We start from the raw sequence: 24,061 nt of genomic DNA on the forward strand, positions 1-24,061 counted from the left end.
ATTGTGACATATTTTGCAAATAAAAGGATTCTGTTTTAATCAATACTTAATACAAATTTTTAATATTATGCTGCTCACTACAACTATGGGTGCAGAAAGTGCCACATTTTTATATATGTATATAATACACACAAATTATCTTAAAAGAACATTATTAAGGCTGCAAAGTCAATCACGCAAATGAGGAGATGTCAGAATTAAGGCTGCCTGTACAATCTTATTTGCCCCCTTGTGCATTGCATTGTGTGATACAGTCTTTAATTACCCGGCATAAAATATTTAAGCCCAAATAGCTAACATTTGGCAGAATAATAAGCAACTGAAAATAGGGTCTTCTAATGGGAAGTATTAATCACAGGCAGCACTACTAGCCCCACCTATAATTTCTGAATAAGAGAATGATAGAGCTAGTATATGTATTTTTAAATGAAAATTCTCATTTATTTTCTTGCATGCTTTTGTTTAAATTGCACCCTGTTTAGAAACACAGAGCCTGATTCTTTCTCACTTGCTCATGACTTACATCCATGTAAATGAGAGGATAGTCAAGCCCAAGGGGGTAGATGTCTGTTTCCACATATTGAGGCATATGAAACCACCATTCAAATTGGTCCTTCATGTCACTTTGGCAAAACAATAAAAACTCCACACAGGAATTACCATATTAGATTAAATCTGTATCAATTGCTTCAGAGGAAAGTGTAAGACACTCCATAATGGGCAATTTTGGAATAACCTGCCATTGCCTTCATCCCCTGTACTTTGTTTCTCATGTGTGGTTAGTTGGCATTTTCCATGTGTCCATTGGGCCACACCTTATGGGAGGGGACTTCTTAATCCATGCTCCTTTTGAATGATGATCCCAAAAGAGACAGGTTCCAGACTCCCTTTGCTAGGTTATTTTTTCCCTCTCTGGGTAATTCCTAAACATCAGTCTAGGCGAACAGAAATTAAAACAAAAGAAGTAGCACATATAACAACTGCATAAAGCTCTTTGTGATAAAGGAACAAAAAAGAAGACTTAGCATTTTATAAAAATCATTTTTTCGCTGTGATCTTCTTGGCCATCCAGTCTGTAAGAGAGACATACCTCTAAATTCATTCCTTTCAAGTTCCCTTCACAGTGCAGGAATCCTTTTCAGATTTCTTTGATATGTCTGGCTCGTTATCATACCGGATGATTCCCCTCCCCACTAAGGGGTGTTTACCAGGGTCTGGTCCCACAATCATGCAGAACTATATTTAGTGCTATGCCTAAACTGTTTCAGTTTCTGTTTTCCATTCAACTTTTTCATCTTATAATTCCCTATAAGTATCCCTGCCTCACAAATTGTCTATTCACAGTGCTGGTTTTTAAGGATCATGCTTTGTCATGACGATTGTCCTGACTCAAGGTGTTATCCTGAAGCTGGTTTCATCTGCTTTGAAAGCTACAGGGCATGTGTAATGCTAGAATTCATTCTTAACATTAATTCTGCTAAATCAGTTATGCTTTGAGCAGGGAATTGGACTAGATGACCTCCTGAGGTCCCTTCCAACCCTGATGTTCTATGATTCTATGAAACATGAAGAGATTAACAGATCCATTAAACTTGCCTATAGGCAAAATTCCTTCTAATCCCTGACAGTTAGTGGTTGCTTTATGCCATGAAACATCAAGATTTTTATTACTTATACATTTTAAATCTCACTAATGTAACTGTGGATGTTCTCATTATACATATAACTGTCAAATTTGTTTTGAATCCTGTTAATCTCTTGTCCTTAATGACATCTAGTGGCAATAAATTCTATAGGTTAATTATGCATTGTGTCACAGAATATCCTTTTATCCATTTTTAATTTGTTTCTTTCCAGTTTCATTGGCTCATTCTTAGTAAATGCAGGTGATATAAATGCCTTTTCTGAATCTCATACAAAATGTTCCTGAAATGGGACTTTCAAATGGTTTATAACAGAAGCCTGAACATTTAAAATATTCTAGCGAGCTCTTCAGAACCTTGAAATCTCATGAATTCTTATATAATTTTTATACATTACCAAGGTAGCCTGTCTTTAAATAATATTTTCCTCTTCTCCTCCCTATAGGCATTAATTCTTGGGTAAATTAGCCAGACGAGTATACAGTAACGTACAAGGTCTGAATGCTGTATATGTTTACGTATTATGATAGAATTATAGTTTCTATGAGATTTATTGTATAAATATGTAATCTGAGGCACAGACGGTGACTAAATACAATTCTGTTTGTTTTATGTTGCTGCCTAGCACTGTTTTAATGAACTCAGAATTATATTGTAGCACCTCTCTTTGCTGTTTTGAAAAATCTGTAGTACTTACCACTCAAGTTATAGAAAATAAATTCTATGACATTCCTTTCAGACAGATTTTAATTTTCTTCTACAGCTTATGTCATTCTGTCCTCTGCATCCATATTTTAATGTAAGTTTAGCAATGAGTAGATTTCCCACCATACATATCTTTTTCTTCTTATTTTCTTTGTGTATTCTAACCTATTTTCTCATTCCATTTCCTCTTCTTTGTAATGTAGCGATCCTTGTAATTTCTCACACCGGACACAGTCCCACAGGCCTTATGCTTGCAAAACTTTCCATTGATGTCAACAGGATTGTGGCCATTGGTTGCAACTATGGTGTTACACTGGCATCTTTAATTAACATTTCCAAGTCTAATACAAATCTTTATGACATGTTCTTTTAATTTCTCAAACTACACTTATTTTTATTATCATTACTGTTTCCAGCAGTGACCAAAATAAGGTAGGTGCTTTCCAAACATAAAAGGAAGCACCATCCCTGTTCCAAAGAGCTTAGCAGAAAGAGACAAACAGCCTTGGGGTATGGGAAAGAAGAACAATGAACAAGTAAGCTGAATGGCTGGTGATTGGCCACATACTGGTTATAAAAGTTTTCATGGTGAAATGTTACAGAGAGAGAGAGAGAGAGAGAGAGAGGCTGAAGTCATTATGGGAGATAAAGAAAGTCTGGAGGAAAATTTTTGCTAACTGAACAATCAGAAAATATTTTGTAGGAAGCTTACTTTGGCTCTTATTAATTTTCTTTTTTTAAAAATCAGCAGTATCCTACACAGAGAGGAGAGGATACAGAACACGGTGCATTTAGGGGAAAGTCAAGGTTGTGAATAGGTGACTGGGAGTAGAGGTATGGGGATCAATGTGAATGTAGGAGTAGTGCTGCTCTTATTCTCAACATTTACTAATAGGCGTAGAATTATGACCTCAGGAGTAGCTAGCTGCACTACAGCTCAGGAGTGGCTACGTTCCTGGGGGGTAAATGTGCAGAGGAAGAGACAAATAGTCATACTGTGACCAGCACCAGGAGCTTCTGAGAAGGTGTGAGGACCCTGCAGCAGGCAGTTATTGGGTAATACGCCTCCAATATTATCTCCTCCTGGGCTCTAATAGATAGAGAGTGGCTTAAACTTGAAGCAGGTTTAGTAGCCTTCCAAATTTTGATCCAGGAAAAAATATACACCAATGTTAACTAAGTTTCAGCCACCAATATCAACATATTGAAACATTATCACACTTCAGAACGTTTCAGAAGTAAAAATAAATTTTTGTTTAATTTGATTAGTTTTAATTTAATTAGTTTTAATGAATGAATGTGAAATGTCTTTCAATGTATAAAATCAAACTAAAAAAGGAAGCTTTATTCAAAATTAAGAGCCAAAAACTTGAATCCAAGACAACACAAAAATAAACATTTCAGAAATATTTAAATGCAAATATATTTTAGGGCAGAAAAACATTTTTAAAAAACTGATTTGCTGATGCTTCATCAAAAATGAGGGGTGAAATCCTAGCACTATTGAAATCAGGGGGAATTTTCCTAGTGATCTCTTTGGAGCCAGGATTTCATCTGAGTTATCGGAATCTACTTGAAATCAATGAAGAGGGTTCTGTAGTTGTAAGAGTGTTGTTAAATTAGGGGGGACAAGCTCATTATGCGCTGTGACAAAGTCAGGTTGGACAGCTGTAAGAGAGTGGTGGAGGGCAGTATGTGAGCCCTAGAATTGTAAAGGTCTTTCCCCCAAGCTGAAAAGAGGTTACTTCAGGTCAACTAGGGACACCTGAGTCCAATTAAGGGCTGCCTCTGACCTTTAAAAAACAAAAAAAAACCTTTTCTGGAGAGAGAGAGGGAAGAGAGACAAGGTACCTAAGGGAAAAAGGGTTTCTCCTGGCTGAAAGGCTGCTTTCCTCCCTGTGAGGGAAGTAACCAAGCTTCCTGCCTGTTTGGAGAAGGACTGGCATTCGAGAGCCAGCATAACAAGGCAGCACCCCAGAGAGGGGGCAGGGAGAGGTACTCCCTTTTTGTGTTACAATTTTTTTTGTTTGTTTGGCTGAAGAGTACTGTTTGGGCCAACACACAGGCCCAGCTTGTAAAATACTGAAAAATAAAACCTGAGTGAGGAATTAAAAGCTCTCTGGACTGGGACTGATTTACTCCAGAGCCCCCCACTGCCAGAGGGGGAAGTGCTGAGCCTGGCAGAGCAAAGGAGGTGCCTTTCCCCTGTGCTCTCAAGGTCAGGAAAAGAGCTGCATGAACAAACCTAGTCCAAATTTTGATTTAGCATTATATGTGAAATGTGAAAAGATGACACTAATATTTTTGCTTTGTCAAAATGTAATGAAAGATACCATTTCATTTGTGTGTGTGAGTTCAGCATAGCTTTTGTCTCTGCTGTGAAGTAGCAGAATTGTTGATAGGTGCTCTGCAAGAGATAATTATACACAGTGTAACTGAGCAATCTTGATACATTACTGTCCTTCCAACTACTCAGAGAAGTTGTCTGGACTCAGAGAGCCCCATTTCTCCTCTTCATAAAGGAAGTGTGTGGGTGGAGTGGAGGGGATGAACTGGAAGAAGACACCTCCCATTTCTTGTTCTCAGTGAGGCAGAGGGGAAGGCTTGAACTATTGTAAAAACCTGTTTAATTTCTTCAAGGGTTGGTCTTCAAAAAGCTAGTGACATTTTTCACTTCCTCCTCCTCAGAAATGTTAAAGGTCTCGATCTTTTGCGGAGCAGAGCACACATGGAGCTTGCATAGTGGTGGGAGAGGTGCATTAGCAATTAGAGGAGCCTTTTTAGTGGTTGGATGTCTCATTGGGATGATAGTACATGGGAATTGTTTCACGACAGGAGTAGTCCTATATCTGGGTGGAGTGCCGTAATTGGGGAGGAGGTTCTCAGGGGAATGGGCGCAATAGAGACAAGTGAGCAGATGTCTTTACTACGGGATGTGTGGAGCACACAGAGGAGGTGGTACCTCTGTGGGAGACAGGTCTCTCCCCGATGATCCTGCTGCTTCCAAAGGGAGAGGTCAGCAGTGTCCTTAGAACAACTCCTAGTTGTGCTTGCCACCTCTTGGGGATATTATTCTATTGTTTTCTAGAGTTGTTTAGTTTGTGGGCATGCGGAAAAGCCTGTTTTACTCTAGTGAAGTTTTCAGCTCAGTTTAATTATCAGAATATTTCTTCAGCACTAAATAAAAGTCTATGGATTTTTCTTATGATATGTTTGTAGAAGGTGTGTCTTTCGTTATGCAGAACAACTTACACTGGATTATGCAGGGGAACACATAAGAACAAATATTATCTACCTATAGAGAATTAACAGACCGATCTAGTGAGGCATGTAACTTAGTATTTGTGTCATCAAAACCCAATTATAAAATCACTCCTGAATTATTGTTTTTGAGGAATGAGTTCTTCCTATTGCTGATGAGGTGTTACGTTGTGTATGTTTGGTTAAATCAATAAAGAATGGTGCTGTAAAACCAAGATGAACAATTCATCTGTATCTGAAATATATTCCAGTTTGCACTAAATGACAGATTGAATTTTGCATGCTGTCATTGTTCAGCTCAAAGTCAGCTGAGATTGCAGTTCTGCTATTGTTTGTGTACATAGAAATATTTCTAAATGTTTGCTAGAGAAAGTACAATAGTAACAGTGGTTATTTAAAATGACTGAATATGATAGTGAATTAAAATACCACTATTCCTGTTTAGGGATGTTTTGGATGATTGGACATCAGTTTCACATAGGAGGCCCAGGAGAGGGCTTGGTATTCATCATTGGCTTTAATACATGATAGTTGTGTAAGATTATCAACATTTAGTTAGTCTTCTGAGCAGCGCTATAGTGCTTCTGTGGGGAGTTCTAAGTCTGTCCCAGTTAATTCAAGCAGGCATATTTAAGGCCCTACAAGACACCCAGAGGCAGATCATAAGCTGCTGTAAATTGTCATAGCTCCATCCTAATCAAGGATCTGCCTCCATACTGTCTCAAGAATGTTCTTGGCAGCATCTACAGTTAAAGCATTTTTTGGAACACCAATTTGATCTTAGTGCTCTGGAATCACTATATGTTAAAACTACTTAAGGGAATGGTAAATATGATAGGCCTTCTGTTATAGTATATTCTTTCCTGGTGAGGGAAACAGCAATAAGCCTTGATAAACAAGTTTCCCTGAGAGATGCACTTAACTGCATCTTAATGAAATAATATTTGTCACAAATATTAAACAGTCTTCAGTTAATGTTAGTTCAACAGAGATGCTCCTTAATGTACAGGAACACTTCTCATTTATTTAAGGCAGGGAGAGATGCTGGTGATGCAGCAAAGTCTATGATTCATCAGTATTTGTGTTCTTGGACTGCCATCATGTGAACAGTTTGGAGAAGGATGTCTGTGCCAGAACCAATTTTATTTTAGATGTGAATAATCCTGTAACATCTGGAACTTCCATATAGGTCTAACAGAGTTAAAGTTGGGTCATCCAAACTCTTAGAAACTCTGGTTCCTTCAGGCTACACATGAAGTCAAATGGCTTCTCTTGCAAAGGTGGAAATCCTGTTTGTTTCTGAAGGCTGAGTACTGGTATAATAATTTAGCTGAAATTACAGCTCTTGACAGACTCCTTTATAAACAATGGAAAGAACTGCAGAAGTTTGAGGACTCTGGCTAGATTTTGACATCTCTGGAAGCTACATGTGCTCCGCACCTTTGAAAACTAGGGCAGTGGCCTTTATTTCTCTTACGTACAAGCTAACCATTACCCTTATAAATATTCTCAAAAATGAATAAATGTTTAATTAAAAAAGAGAGAAATTATAGTTACTTGCAACATTTTGACCTCAGTACCTTCAGAAAAGACCACTTGCCTATACCTTTTACCTTTAGCTTAATTTATAATTGCTGTATTTTTGCATCTATGTTTGTGGGTTCCAGACATCTGCTTTAGCACCTGGTGTATTTGTGAAATTATTCATGTTGCAAGAAAAATTTTGCTGTTGTTCATAAATGTTTGTAGGAGGCCAGCAAAGATGACAGAGGGAAAAAAAGGAAATCGAACATCACCTACTTGAAACCATCTCACCCCTCCAAAGCCCATTGACGGAAGTTTTTTCCGTTGACTTCACAGAAGCCAACTTTGAGTCATGGTGTATGTTGCTTTAAGCACAGTTGATTTTGCTTTTTAAATGGTGGAAAAATAAAGACCTATCTGTGATCATCACTGTATTAAAAGGCGGGGGGGAACTGCTTATGCCTACTGTTTAACTAGACCTGAAAAGGCACTTAACAGCCAAAAAGATTTAATATAGTGGGAGAACTTTAATAGCTAATTAAATAAATCAGTGTCTTATCTGAGCCTTGACAAGTTTCTGATTTAATGGGCTGAACAAACTTTCAGCTGTTATTAGTGTAAGAGTTTTAATATTTAACAAACCCCATACTTGACTTGGCAAGGTATTTCAAGCTAAGATTTTTTACTTATTTTTATGATTACTATACAAACAGTCTGTTATATTTTCCCCTGGCAAAAAGGATGGTCATCTCAGCTGATACCACAATAATTTTTTGCTTGGATTGTCTAGGAAAATAAAATCAAGGAATGTGAAATTTGTCAGTCAGCTGTCAGGTGAAGTAGGCTAAACTGAAACAAAGCTACTAAGAGTGAAGTAATATGTCATTGGTTAAGCTAAAACTTACATTTTGTTTCTTTTTACTCATAATTTTTAAGATGAATGTAAGCAGTTGTCAAGGCAGAATTACTGGGTGATAAATATGTGCTGCTACAGGGAGACATAGCAGTTAAAATGAGATCACCAAATACAAATGCAATTATGAAGGAAAATAATTTTGAGTCATGATATTGATTTGAGCCGTATTAGAAAAAGAGCACTACTGTTACAATCTCTGTAGGCCTAGACGTGACATGGAATCTGGAGTATTGAATTACTGCAACTTTATTAGTTGAGGAATCTGATCCTAATACTCTTGAAGCCAATGGCAAAACTCCTTAACTTCAACGTGAGAAGGAGCACACCTACTCTTTTTTTGCAAAGGCATAATCGTTTCAGCCCTTGGCACAATCTCAGGACTACTCTAACTTACGTCGGTTTGTAACTGTCCCCCATTACAGTGAAATGTTTTCTGTGTGCCCTCTCCCTTCTTTTAGGGTATCCCTACAGGAGGAAGGAAGATGATGTAAGAGAAAGCTGCCTGTGTCTCCTTTGCACCAGCCAAGGATTCCCACACACCAGGGGAATCTTCTGCTGTAGTAAGCAGCCCTTTGTGCTGCTGGAGCAGGGCAGTTGTGTCCCAGTGAGTTCAGTTCCTGTTGTGGTTATAGTTGGGTTTAAAATGTGCTAGCTCTTATTCTCTATTTCAAATGGGTGACTGTTCTCAAGTCTTGCTTTCATTGTCCAAAAATATTACATTATAATAAAATATTTAAATACGTCTTTTTGTTAATCAATCAAAAGATTCTGAAAAGTATTTTGTTTAATATCCATGACATTTGGAATGCATGTGGTAAGACCTATGGAATGTACTGCATAAGAACTTTATACTCCATACATTCAGTTTTGAAATTAGTATTTTAGGAATCCTGAATATTTCTGTTCTATTAATGGATATGCACTAGACAGAGCCTTCTGGTGGCCAAATTATTGCCTCTATATTTCCACTAAGTTAGCCAAAAGTTATAGTGGATAAAGAGCTCATTCCTACATCCTTCTAAAGTCATTCATTAGTTCTGTCACTGACTTCCCAGGGAACAATATCAGCCCCTAATTTTCTATCTGATATTTCAAGATATTGTGTTCAAGTCTTCTTCAAGCTGTACATACATTTTTATTGATTTCTTATTTTATTTCTGTCAAATCAATTAGAAATGCATTGTTCCAGATCCTTAGAGGGGTACAGGGAGCCAGTTACTCCCCAGATCCTGGGGCTGTTTTTACCCCATCTGTATGAATCTCCATTAGCTGGTAACTGATCCCAAGGAACCATCTGTCAGCTGGAGAGCTACTTCAGTGATTCTGTAATCTCGCTGATCCCACACATCAGTAACCATTTATGTCAGAGTTTTCAGGGGCTTTATGTAGGAACCAGCTGTATGCTTGCCAAGAATTCCTCTAAATGGAGGAAATATCTAGCTGGGGAGACGAGGCCAGTTTCTGCCTCCTTTTGCCCCACAGAGTTTTGTAAACCAAATGGAAGACGGGCCAGGCCATTCATTGATATTCCCTTTAATTTTCTTTAGGAAAAAAGTAAATATCTCATCCCAGCAATAAAGGAAATAGTGTCTCATCTCAACTGATAAAGGGAAATACTGTTTTGTATACAGTACACAATCACCCTGTGAAGTTCATTGCCACAAATATCAGTGAGGCTTAGTAGGATTCAAAAAAGGCATAGACTTTTCTATGAATAGCGAGAAGATCCACAGTTACATTGATAAGGCGGTTTGTTTGTGTGAAAGGATATAGAGCTTCATGGTACAAGCCAACTGTGAATTGTTGTATATTAGGAAGAAATTCCTCTAAGGGCAATTTATTCCATAATTATCTTCTCAGGATTTCTTGCTGCTTCCTCAGAAACAGGAAGTACTGACCAGTGTCAGAGACAGGACACTGAACTAGACAGGCAACTGGTGTGATCCAGTATGGCAACTTCTACAGTATGTTTCTATTTAATTAATTTTTTTTAAGAAATAGCCAAGCCATATCACATTAAAAATGTGATCGGTGTTTGAGTGATAAAGTTAAACAAAGCACAATTATGTCTAATGTGGCCCTCTGATCCATTTCAGAGCTCCCACCTCTGACTCATGGACCGTTAGACAAGTCCAAATTTGCCCTCATTTTATCTAGTTTAACTTGGTCATAGTGTTTTGTAATGTGGCCACTTATTTTTGTAAGTAAAATGTTTATAGAGTGTGTCTGCACACTTCTTCTTCTTAATTGCCATTCTTGTATAAGAACAATCTGAGTCGGACACAGTTTTACTGCACATGCTTTCTGAAATGACCCAGCTTTTTGCTGTAATGATAACCTATACAAAATCTGCTATACAAAACTGTGTTAAGTCAATTTTATCTAACCATTGTTTTTTGTCTTGCTACAGTTTTATTAAACTTTTGATATGATAGCATCTAAACTGCTCACTGATGACTACACTGTCATGTGGTGGAGCTATTTCAGACATAGAAGGAATGGATAGCAGTTGGATTATGGAATCTTTGACATCTAGGTTGCCATTCAAAATCCAGCCCAGGTTATTATTGAGCAAATGCTATTGTCAGCTGATGGCTGTTCAGTAGTCTTTCTGCAAGTGAGTTGGTGATCTCAGTAAATTGGTTCCAGCTGCTAGTGGGCAGGTGTCCTCACCACAATAATCACCATTCCAATTGGCTCCGTCACTGGTAGGCTCAGCAGAGAGACAATGGACAGAACCCATCTGCCCTCTTTCTCTATGACAGATTTGAGGTATGTTGGTAGAACACTGTGGGAAAGTTTGAACTGCCACTATACACATTGTACTTGTTCTGTGGATAAATAGGTTTATATCTCTGGGTCTGGCATAACTAAAAATGCATTTAAAACAAGTCTGAAAAGTAAAAAATAGATATTTCAAACTGAACTGATTTAATGGCTCATTTATCCTTTTGCAGTTGTCATTCTCATAGAGCTTGTAAATGCAACATTGCAATTTCTAGTATGCAGAAAATGCTCTTCATCTCTTCCATTTTTAATATAGATGGATTCACTCTGTAATTGATCATATATACAGTGCATGCAACATCTTAAATATAGAGATGGGGCCTGTACCTGCTGCTCCCACTGAAGTCAGAAAAATTCCTATTGACTTTCATGATGCAGGATCAAGCCCTTAGAACCTGATCCAATAAATAAATAAAGACATACAGGTCATGAGTCAGCAAAGTACTTAAGTATGTGCTTAATTTTAAGAACATAAATAGTCTCATTAAAATCAGTAGGAGTTAAGCAAATATTTAAAGCTAGATTACTAACCTCAGGGATTCAAAAGCATGACTCAGGCCACAAAAGTCATGAAGCTGGCTTAAAAGTCATGAGATTATAAAATTTAATGCATTGTTTGGTTTTCTTTGTTTTGCCTTCTGGTTTTTGAGCAGTAGGGGATCACAATTCCAAACTTGTTTTCTGCAGTCATTAGGGCTGGAAACTTTTCTTTGTTTTATGAAAGCTGTTATCTCATTGCATGAGGAGTTTTTAACAACATTGCTTGAGGGGCTTTAATGAAAACACCAAATATCATGAGACTCATGGTAAAATCACAAGAGTTGGTAGCACTGTTAAACATGTTCTTGTGTTCCTTGCTAAATCAAAGGCTAAAATAACCAGAGTGGGAAATCCCAGAGATCAGTCAGCTTGTTGCTGAGAGCTGACAAGATAAAAACATTTGAACAGGTCCTTGAAGTGGTGTGCTACTAAATATAGATGCAGACAGCTTTAGTGAATATTTCATCTAAAAGACCTTACTAATTATGATACACCTCTCAAGTGAAACCTGGAAAATTACCATTGATAATTGTGCTGTTAAAAATGTGCATCCTTGCATCTCTGACATAGCATAGTGTCATGATGGTGTCCACTCTGTGAATGAGAGAGCTTTTGATGCATTCCCTGTGCAATCCTAGCCCATCTCTGCAAGCATAGGAGACTCTTAAGGAAGCAAAGTTAAGGAACTTGCTTTTGTGGTAGGAGACAGTGTGCTCCTGCATCTCATGGAGCACAGCTCCACAAGTGGTCCTTGTGCCCAGTGAGGACAGTGGCTCAGGGTACACCATGGGGAGGGCAACACCAGAATACTCCAGCCTAAACCACTCATGTAGGACAGCCTGGCAGCTATGGGGTTACCCTGAAGCTTCAGTAGCAGAAAGGGCGGGTTTCTCTGTGTTGCTCTGTGCCTGGGAGACAAGATTTCCATTTGCCCTAATTGCCAGAAGCTTCACTGGTGAGCATTCATTTCATTCAGACTATGTGTGTTGGCTACAAGTTTTGATCCTAAAGCAGGTCCCACTGGATTCACAGCTGTTTGGGCCCAAATGTAATATAAGGGCCACTATATTGTTTAACCTCTCTCTGAGACTGTTCTCTTTGGAGGCGGGGGAATAGTTGTATTGTTCTAGAGTATTTTAACAAAAATGCACATCCCCAAAAATCAGTGTGTAGTCAGTACTGAATTTTAACAAAAAGAAATATTTACATTTTTAACATGAACCTTTCATGGTCAAGTCGGAATGCAATGTAGCTGTTGAATGTAGTAACGTAGAATGATGGTGCCAGACTGCTTCAGTTTAATTCGGTGTCCGCATGTCAGTTTAATAATGAACCTCTGCTTGCAAGGGTATACTCAGGCTGGTCGCTGGGGAGATGAACGGGGTGCCCTGCCCTCAGCCCACCCATGCCTCCACCACCACCTGCAGAGATCCACTGCTACTTCCATACAGGCAGCAGATTGTGCTGGTTCCACTGCACAGTAGGCTTCAGCACCTGTGGAGGTAGAGAATTTTCCCCCTAATGAAATGATTCTGGTGGGCGGGGAATTTTTCAGCCAAAGGCTTCCACCACATTAGGTAATAATAAAAGTATATCAACTAAATAGCACAGATAAATACCTCTGCTGTTGTACCCGCTGATTTTTGTTGTTGTGTCTCAGTTTTATATAACAACTGCTTATCTCCAGAAACAAAACAAAACAAAAATACATAAATAAAAGTAGCATTACATCTTTGAGAAGGAACAGCTGAGACACCAGCTAATGAAAGCTCCCTCTCAAAACACAGAAATTTAGTAGAAGTATTTATTATAGAGTTAATCGTTGTTTCCATCTCTTAGGTACCACGATCAACAGGATGTTACTAGCAACTTCCTTGGAGCCATGTGGTTGATTTCAATAACTTTCCTATCTATTGGGTATGGTGACATGGTACCTAATACGTACTGTGGGAAAGGAGTCTGTTTACTTACTGGAATAATGGTAAGTGTCACTGATTTTCTTCACTAACTTTCTCATGTATTCAGTTAAATCAAGTCTAACACAAGATCGTTGGCTTTAAAACATCACTTCCTGGTGGTGATATAAAATGCTTATCAGTAGTTTGTACAGTACATAGGTTACTTTGGGCCACTCCATAGATCTTTCATTCTGGCGCTAACTAAGAGCATTCACAGGTAAATGCAGAGCTTTAGCATGAAACACAGAGAAACCGAATCTAACCTGCTGCTGTTCTGAGAATCAGAGTCTCAATAAAGCCTGTTTCTAAAGGTTATGAAATAGCGACAACGCTTTTTTATGGATCTTGCTTTGTGTTTGGGCATATGTAAGTAGATCAATAATAATAGCAAAACTATAATTCCTATACCTGTTTCTTAACATTTAAAAGTTATTTAAATATATAGAAAAGCTACTGTGACTAGTCTGCCATAACATGTTTTACTGTGCATAAGTTTTCTAAGGTAGTCCACATATATACATTGCTTTTAAGTAGGTTTATATAATGTGTCTACCATAAGTGCAATGCTAATGTGGCATTTGTTACTATACTATTATACTGTATTACTAAGGTTGTACCTTTTGGCTAATGCACTATAACTGACCATGGTATTTGGTTAAAGCCAAATAGTGGAGAGAGCAACAATATTTCATTTGATCTTATTTTGTTGCAGAATGTTAGTAATAAAGGGCTTGACCCTGCAATTCTTATTCATGAATAAATGTAATTTAAGCTGGCCCCAAATCAGTACCAATGGTAACCCAACTTCATATATTGGTTATATTTTTCTCTTAGTTTAATAACTTTCTATTCTTATGTTCACACACAAAAAAAATACAGCTTGAACACCTGCCTTTCATTAAACAGGTGTTGGGATTTTGGCTCATACCTAATGATAACTAAGGGTTGTTTTCTAAAAGTTGCCTTTTCTGTACAGATATTCTGGCAGATAAATTCATCTGAAAATAACTCCTTTTTCTTTTTATAGAATGATATATACTTCTGTTTCTAAAATGTGAAGTAGACTAATACACTCTGGAAGGCTTGCAGACTTTATGCCAACTGTTCTTTTACTTATGATAGATTTCTTGTCATTGACTTAGAGTGGTTGAGATAATAAGAAAGTCTCCATGCCCTTTTAGCAAAGTGTGCTGATAGTGGCAAATACAGCTTGTTTTAAAATACAGTTTGCAAATTAGTCTTAAAACAAAGCCTGGAAGAGTGAGGAGTGAAACAGAAAGCTTCCATAGAGTGTATCAAAGCAAGCTCAAATTTGTCATCTTCCAGGGTGCTTGACTCTCCTCCTCAGTACAAGATGGGTTCTGATACCAAAGAGGGGGGCTTGAAGAAGAACTTGCCATGGGGGAATCTGACATGAGTAGTGTAGGAAGAAGAGGGAAGAAAAGCACCCACTACTGTGGGGAGAGACTGGAAGGAAACAGTCCCCCACTCCATTTCAGAAATGAGAAGCAACAGCAGCCGATTGGGTCATGCTACAGGTACTGAAGAAGGATAAAACATTGTCTCTCCCTATGTATCATCTTTTCCTAAGTGTTTGAAGAATTACTGAGCCAACCTTTGGTTTTAAATTAATCTGAATATGCATTCAAAGCAAATTTTGGAACATGGTTGATATTTGCAATATGAAAAATCCTTTTGTGCAGAGTAAATTTTATCCAGAACTCTTACGATGGGCTTCCTAGCTTCAAAAGGGGGTGGTAAGTGCACTGACACTGGCTCTGATGTCATGTGGGTTTCACACAGAGGTGAAAGTAAGCCGGTACATCCCAGGACGGCATACTGGCAAAAGCTGGTGCTTCGTACCAGGGTGGATCAGCTTCCTCCAGGCGCAATTTAAAGGGCCTGTGGCGCCCAACAGTGGCTGGAGCCCCCAGCCCTTTAAATTGCTGCCAGAGCCCCGCTGCAGGACCCCTGGGTAGCGGCGGCGGGGCTGGGGTGGAGATTTAAAGGGCCCGGGGCGGTAGCAACGGCCGAGCCCTGGGCCCTTTAAATCGTCCCCGGAGCCCCGCCGCCGCTTCCCCAGGGCTCCGGCAGGCTCCGGGGACGATTTGAAAGGGCCCGGTGCGGTAGTGGTGGCCAGAGCCCTGGGGAAGCGGTGGCGGGACTCCGGGGACAATTTAAAGGGCCCAGGACCCCTGCCGCCGCTACCACCCAGGGCCCTTTAAACTGCTGCCAGAGCCCCTGGCTGTCACTGTTACCCCGGGGAGGGGGAAGGAGGCACTTGCCGGTACAGGCTCTGACCTCCCCCAGCCCCACCCCTTCCACCCGAGGCCCCGCCCCTTCCGGGGGCCAGAGCCGGCCCCAGTCCAGCCCCGTACCAGTAAGCCCCTAGACTTACTTTCACCCCTGGTTTCAAACCAGTACAACTCCATTGACACCAATGCTAGCATAGCTGAGATCAGCATTAGGGCCTCTTTTTGAAGACTTTGATGGTTAAGGGTCTGCTGTATAACTGTAATGTGGTAAGAACAGTGTTTTTTATTATTTTATTTTTACTGACTCCAAATTGTTGCGAGTATCTTTCTCCATACTCATGAATTAATCACACTCAGGACTGGAATGATAAGCAATAGTTATCATTTTACTTATGAGAATGTGATTCTACTGCAAGCATAAAATAGTTTGCCACAGTTGGTTCTACTGTATTTGGTGAAAAATGAATTAAATTACCATTTAATGTTTAGTGTTTGCATATGCAAAGTTACACACACAGTTGGAGGCCAGGCCACGCAAGACCCTTTTTGATAATTTGGCCCATAAAATGCAGAGAGAATATGAAGAAAATAATCAAAGGCATGAAGTAAATAATTACAAATTCTCCAAATACATTAAAAGCACTAAGGCTTCAAGTATGACTGACACAGTCAGTTTCTGTTAGCATGGTGATGGGTGTGATATGAACACCTAGAGCAGTGGTTCTGAACCAGGGGGCTGAGCAGGTTTCAGGGGGTCCGCCAAACATGGCTGGCATCAGACTTGCTAGGGCCCAGTGCAGAAAGCCAAAGTCCTGCTGCATGGGACTGCAGCCAAGGCTCCCCGAGTCCCACCACCAGGGGCTGAAGCCTGAGTAACTTAACTTTATGGTGCCACCTGTGATATGGGGCCTGGGCAATTGCCCTCCTGGCTACCCCTAATGGCGGCCCTGGCTTTTATATGCAGAAAACCAGTTGTTGTGGCACAGGTGGGCCATGCAATTTTTATAGCATGTTGGGGGGGCTTCAGAAAGAAAAAGGTTGAGAACCCCTGCCCTAGAGAAATGGACAGACTGTAAACACTCTCAACCAGCGTTTCTCAAACTTCAGTGATCTGCAACCCCCTTCTGACAACAAAAATTATTAACAACCCCCAGAAGGGGTATCAAAGCCTGAGCCCACCTGAGCCCCACCACCCAAGATGGGGGGGCAAAGCTCGAGCCCCACCACCCTGTGCATGGGGGTGGGGGAGTGTAAAGCCGAAGCCCAAGGGCTTCAGCTCCAGGCAGGGGGCCGTAACCTGAGCCCCGCTGCCCAGGGCTGAAACCAAAGCCTGAGCCCCGCAGCCCAGGGCTAAAGCCTTTGGACTTTGGCTTCACCCCTGTGCAGTGGGGCTCGGGCTTCAGCTTTGGCCCTGGACCCCAGCAAGTCTTAACACCAGCCCTGGCAATGGGGTCGTGACCCACTTTGGGGTGCCAACCCACAGTTTGAGAACTCCTGCTCTAAAGTCCTGAAAAGGAGAGAAGCAATGGAAAAAAATGGTAAAGTTAAAATAAGATAATATAGAAATTCCCACCCCCAGCAACACTTTTAAGGGAAGCTGAAATTTGGCTCTGACAGACTGACATCTCTAAGAAGGAAGCTATGGAGCAATTGGAGAAATTCCAGTACTGTAAATATAGATGGTTTTCCTGCTAGTGTTCTGAAGGGCATAAAATAGTGGGCACACTAATGAACATGTGATCCTTGGGACTGACCTCCAAGAGCAAAAGGCTACAAGACTTAGCCATAGCTCCTTAAAGACAGCAACTCGTTCTGAAGACTGGAAAGCTAATTTTTGGACTATTTTGAAAAATGCAAGCTGCCAGGAATTACCATCTGGTAAACCTCACCTTGGTTCTATAGAAATGATTCGTAGTAAAATTCAAAGGTCTAATAGTACACCACTTGAATAAATATGTCCAAATAAGGTCAGTCCATCAACATTTATGTGAGGAAAATCATGATCTAACCTTTCAAAAAAGGGAGTAAATTAGTAGATAACCATGATCTGTATCTAATTTAATTGGGTTTTCAGAAACTCTTATTAAGGGCCTGATAAAGGAGTAGATAGGAAAATAAGTAACGATAGGTAAAAAGGGAAAATATTGTTGCTAATGGAAACCTATTTAAGTAATGGGAGGCAGTTGTAGTGAGTGGATTCAAGAGCTGTTACATAAAGTACCTAAGAGTCAATATTGGGAACAGTCTAATAATGACTTGTTAGAGAAGTAGACATTGAGTGTTTACAGTTTGCCTTGACTATTAAAACTAATGATATATTGTCGGACTCCAGATAGAGTTCATTGTCTTGGGAGACTGGACTAGGTAACATCATTTAAATCCCACTAACTCCTGTTGCCAGAAAATAGCCTGAACTTCTAATATATGTTGATAGACTCTGAACTTCAAGGATAAACTGAAGGGAAAATACCTCAGGAGTCATCAAGAATAGATGCATTTAAAAGTCTGTTCTGGGTGCAGGAGCAGCTTAAACAACAACAAAAAACAAAGCAGCAGCAGCAACAAAACACAAATAGGACATTTGGATACTTTAAAAACTGGGAGAAATGATGCCTAATCTGTTGTCACAACATCATGTTGAGCCATGGTGCATTTAGAAGCACTAGACGTGTGCAGTTGATGTGGACAAAGCCCTGGTCTACACTGGGGGGAGGAGGAGATTGATCTAAGTTACGCAACTTCAGCTATGTGAATAACATAGCTGAAGTCGATGTACTTAGACCTACTCACCGCGGTGTCTTCACTGTGGTGAGTCAACTGCTGCCGCTCCCCCATCGACTCTGCCCGTGCCTCTCGTGGCAGTGGAGTACAGGAGTTGATGGGAGAGGGCTCGGGGGTCAATTTATCGTGTCTAGACTAGACGTGATAAATCGACCCCCGCTGGATCAATTGCTGCCCGCTGATCTGCTGGTAGTGTAGACATACCCAAAGAAACAATGTAACACAGACACCACAGTATGGTTAAATATGGAGGTTGCAGCTTTATTGACAAGTAAAACCTAACTGGGGTAGCCATCCTGAACTACTCAGCAGGATTGTTCCAGAGTGGACTTCACGTGGGCCATTGGTGCCAGCTGAACTATAAACCTGGGTGAGTGTAAAGGCTGTGCCCCCTCTATACTCTCAGACCGGCCTGCCAAGGGACCATAATGGAAATCAGAGTCCCAGCCAGAGGGTCTCCTCCACGGCAGAGGTATTAGATATGAGGAGCCACATGCTGTACCAGGCATAGTCATACCTCCTGAATATGCCATGGGAATGCCTTCAACCAGTATGCAGGGAGCTCTGCTGGACCCTGCTTAGCTCACCAACTGAACTTGAACCCACCAGCTTTGCGACCGTTGTAAATTCACACCCACACCCAAACCAGACATCCTGGATGCTGAATGGAAGGGGAAAAATCTACATTCTAGTTTGCCGATTCATTGTAGGGGGGAAAATCCCTCTCAGCTCCCAGAACTGGCAATCTGATTAGCCCCAACCATCATAGGAGATATTGGATACTAGATTAAGGATGTGAAGGGAGAGGCTGAAACAGAATGCCCAGAATGGCTACTCCCCTGACGAGCAGACTGTATCACTGCTGTGTCCCTACCTACCACCAGACAGAGCCTGTCACCTGAGCTTGCACCACTCCCACATCAAAGGGCAACAGTGGAGGGTAGGACAAGCCCCAGAGGCTGGACAAGATGGAGCATGTCATCCCTCCCACACACACACACTTCGGCATTTGCTGTTGGCTATGTTAGGTAGCTCCCTGCTCAGTATCCCTGCTGGCTTTTGAGAGTCTCACTGTTAGGTGCCTAGCTCCCCGCATGCCTTGTACAGGGAGCCTGGGTACCTAACTTGGAACTGTGGATTCTATTCAGTGGCAGAGCACCTGAAGTTAGGCACTGCAGTGCTGAGTCTAAGTCCTCTTTGTGGATTTAGCTCAAAAGAGTCAAAGGAGAGACGTGAAAAGCATTAGTGCTGATGGGAGACTTACATCTGATGAGAGATTGGAAGATCTAGAATTACATAGTGTGGAAAGGAGAAGAGTCAGGGTGCATGACTAAGCTATTAAAAATGTATGATGGGTGCAAAGGAAATTGAACAATCCCTTCTTTTTACACCATTTCATACAAGGGATGTATTCATCTTAATTAAGGGCCAGTAAATTTAGAACAAATAAATAGAAATATCTCTTCATGAACATATAATCTCTTTGGAATTCACTCTCACAGGTGGTCAGCAAGTCAGTGCGTCTGAGTAACTTTATAAATCTTGGTAAGTAAGCTTGGCAGGATTAGATTTTTATCAGTAAATATTGATATCACCACACACAAGCCAACAAAACGCTATTTCTATCAATAATAATTGAAATGTACAGATAGGTAAAGTAAGGAAAATGCTATTTGAGAACTTCTTAGAGTTTGATTTAAGGATATTCACTTTGTCTGTTTTGATGTTATGTTGACAATTTGTACTTTAATGGTTATAAACTTTAACTTTTTGAATTTGCGTTTACTGTCATTTAATAATTATTGTCCGACCCTCCCCATAATTTTCCACAACTCTGAAAATTTAAATAGATAATCTAAAAATAATTTTGTATATAATGTATACATTTTTGTATTTCTGCAAGAGAAAATAATGGCATCCAAGAATCCTGCTGCAAGGATCAGGAAGGAATATTTTCCTCTGACATGCAGCACTGCAGAATAGGATGGGACATGATGGTGGTACAGAGATAAGGATTTGCTTTCCTCTGAAGTATCATGTGTTTGTCACAGCAAGAGGCAAGATACTGGATTAGATGGATCTATTATGTCAGATCCTATGTTCCTAAAATAAATGAGAGAATGAAGATTGTGATAACTGCTATATTGTGGGATGCACACAGATATCTGATGTAGCTTGATTGAGGGTTGCTTTTAACCAAATAATTATCTTACGGACTCTTTGAGGTGGCTAAGTCGTCAGTTATGAAACAGGGTGGCCTGCAATAGCAAGGGCCTGAACTCAGTGACACAGGAGTTCCCTTCCAGCTCTGTGTTCCTGTATTGCTGAAACTTCTATTTTTTATCATCTGCAGTAAGATTCATTGCACAACTTGAATACCATTATTATTATTAAAGTAAATGCCTGCACTGGAGAGCTCATTAAGCTTAACGATGAAGTAAGTGAATGTAGAAGGTATTCTTAAACTGCACAGTAGAAGTGGGTGGGGGAGGGGAGTTAGCAATTTCTTTCAGAAAATCTTTAGATAGCACATTCTAAGGGCTGGATCATGAACCCCTTCCTCACAAAGGTGACCAGTTATCAGGAATAGTCACAATGAAGATAGTTGTGGCAAGCTGATGCTAACGTACTAGCTTTCACCAGTTTTACGAGCCAATTAAAAATCTCTAGTAAGGAACAAGTATTCAGGCCTGTCCTGCTGAGGTTCAACTCTCAAAGTCCAGGTGTAAATCAGGGATGCATAGGAACTAAAGGACGTATCATTTTGAAAATTAAAGTCTGTATTTGCTTTAAAAGGGGCAAACCTTACCTCCTCTAACATATGTGCTTAGGACCTAAAAGGCACCAGGACTGCAGTGTTTCTGCTATATGGGAAGGAGAAGGCTTTGCACAGGCTAAACCATGTTTCTGAACAGAGGGTTTGGGACAGACTAGGGAAGAGCTGGGATATGTGACTGTGAAGGGCAGTGGCCTCTACGTACCACTAAGGACCATGAGCTACGGAAGCTGGGATGGAGATGCAACATAGATGTTCCTCAGCCCTGTGGGGGAAATAATTCCATCCTCCCAAGCTCTGTGGGACACTCCTGCACAATTTAAACATACTCAGCATTTGCATAGGTTGAAAGAATTTGCCCCCACATATCTCTTTATAACAGGTCTTCTCAACGTTAATTAGACAATGTGCAGTTTCTGTTACAGTTAAAGAGGAACTCTTATTTGAAACTACTGTTTTCAGGTGCTCCTAACTCTCCAGAAACATTGCCCTTTGGGTTGAAAGTAAATTTGTTTTTGGTGTATTTATTTAATGTGATCTATTTTGAGAGAACTAACCAGGAAAAGAGACATGTATATGTTAAGGTCATTATCACACTTTTGCAAACTGTTAAGATGCATTTATTCCACAATACCATGCCTTCAGAGCTGGGCACCCAGCCAGCAGCCACTGCTTTCCACTCTGCCTTCAGAGCTGGGCATCCAGAGACCAGATTTCATGGAGGAGATCAGATTTCACGGTCTGAGACACAATTTTTACAGCTGTAAATTTCGTAGACCCCTACTTATAAAGTTTGCAGACAATACCAAACCGGGAGGGGTTGCAAGTGCTTTGGTGGACAGGAATAGAATTCAAAATGATCTTGACAAATTGGAGAAATGGTCTGAAATAAACAGGATGAAGTTTAGTAAGGACAAATCCAAAGTACTATGCTTTGGAAGGAATAATCAATTGTACAAATACAAAATGAAAATTGACTACCAGGAAAGAGTACTGCAGAAAAGGATCTGCAGGTTATAGTGGATCACAAACTAAATATGAGTCAATAGTGTAATACTGTTTAAAAAAATGGAAACTTCATTCTGGGATGTATCAGCAGAAGTGTTGTAAGCAAGACACAAGAAGTAATTCTTCTGCTTTACTCAGCATTAATAAGACCACTGAATTGCAGTGGCCAATTTTAATCACTATGATTTAGGAATGAAGTGGACAAATTGGAGAAAGTCCAGAGGACAACAACAAAAACGATGATACGTCTACAAAACATGACCGGTGAGGAAAAAAAGGTATGTTTTTAGTCTGGAGAAAAGAAGACTGAAGTGGGACATAACACTCTTCAAGTATTTAACAGGTTGTTAAATTGTTCTCCATTTCCACTGACGACTGGACAAGAAGTATTGAGTTTAAATTGCAGTAAGGGAGATTTAGATTAGACATTAGGAAAAACTTCCTAACTATCAGGGTTCTTAAGCACTGGAACAGATTCCCTAGAAAGGTTGTGGAATCTCCATCGTTACAGGTTGTTAACAGGTAAGACAAACCACCTCTCAAGGATGGTCTAGATAATACAGGTTTCAGAGTAGCAGCCGTGTTAGTCTGCATTCGCAAAAAGAAAAGCTCACAAAAGCTTATGCTCAAATACATTTGTTAGTCTCTAAGGTGCCACAGGTACTCCTTTTCTAGATAATACGTAGTCCTGCCTTGATGCCAGAGGCAGGTCTAGATGACTTATCGAGGGCCCCTACAGTTCTAAGATTCTTGGCCTTACTTGCTTTTTCTTTAAAGGAAAATAAATGCAAACATCTATGGGCCCAATCCTGCTCCCATTAACTGAAGTTCCCTCATTATGGCATGCACTGCAGTTATGTAGTAAAGCAGAAAAATATACTATAGTTATATACAGTAACAGAAAATACTACATACAATTAGTATTGAAACAATAACTTTGAATGTCATGGTTTTCTGTGTGTGTAGCAAAATCTCAACAGTACCATCCCATTAATGTAGTTTGTGGCATTTAATATATGAGAGTATATAGGTAATGAAGGAAAAGGAGGAGAATCTAGCTGCAGTGTTAACGTTGGGAACAGATCTTCTGTTCAGAATCCAAAACAAAAAAGAGAAAATAAATATCAGTTTGCTGTGAACTGACGTTTATGCATAATGTTCACTGAAGTCATGAATTACCCTAAATCATAGTAGTTAAAAACTTGTATTTGAATTTTAGAAAAACTGAGCTTTACGTAGTTTAATTTTGTAACTTCTGAATACAAAAACATAGTGCCTTGAGCCATATTCAAGGAATGTATCATTAAAACTAATGCCCAGTCCAGAGGCAGAAGTTTGACTGAACTGAAAGGAGTCAATTTTTGTGTAATATCAACCAGATGAAAATAGATGGCATTGTCAATTAAAGATTTACCCAAGGCTTTCCTTCATTTCAGTTGTAAGTGTTAGTGGGAATCTTTTTTATCATTTTGTAAATAGATATGATGGTACACATATAAGGTCATGGAAACAAAGTTCTAACAGCTTCATTTTCCTGTGAGTAAGGGAAAATGTCTTTCATGCACATTAGTGGCATTTTATATACACTACTAAGATGGATGTGCTAAGAATTTAACAAGATAGGTTCTGACAATTTAATAATAAATATCAATAATGACCTCACAGTTCAGAACAACTTGTGTTTCCTCCAGTGATGTCTTTCTTCTAACCCAGTATGCTCCAAATACACTAGTATCACGCAGACGCATAATATGGGGAAGGAAGTTAATGATGCTCAACTCGCTGGCTGCAGCCATTAGGAGTCTAAATCAAATTTCAGCAAGTTAAAAGGCCTGAAGTTATTGACTGGAATGAAGAATAGTTTGTAGCAATACTATGGGAAAACTGTTGTTTTGTGAGTTGAAAAA

At 39.8% G+C, this 24,061-nt stretch overlaps 1 protein-coding gene across 2 annotated transcripts in view; it reads left to right on the top strand.

Annotated features, from left to right (window-relative positions):
- The window catches only part of KCNN2 (potassium calcium-activated channel subfamily N member 2), a gene marked incomplete at its 5' end in the record, with an annotated part of 107,512 nt that overhangs the window by 62,981 nt on the left and 20,470 nt on the right, over positions 1-24,061 (top strand). For both annotated transcript variants that reach the window (XM_084628238.1, XM_084628239.1), the window contains one exon: positions 13,216-13,357. In XM_084628238.1, the coding sequence (XP_084484364.1) occupies positions 13,216-13,357 (142 nt within the window). The remainder of the gene's footprint in view (positions 1-13,215; positions 13,358-24,061) is intronic.

This window comes from Lepidochelys olivacea, assembly GCF_965140295.1.
Source record: "Lepidochelys olivacea isolate rLepOli2 genome assembly, chromosome: 5".
In the NCBI taxonomy this organism is placed as follows: Eukaryota; Metazoa; Chordata; order Testudines; family Cheloniidae; genus Lepidochelys; species Lepidochelys olivacea.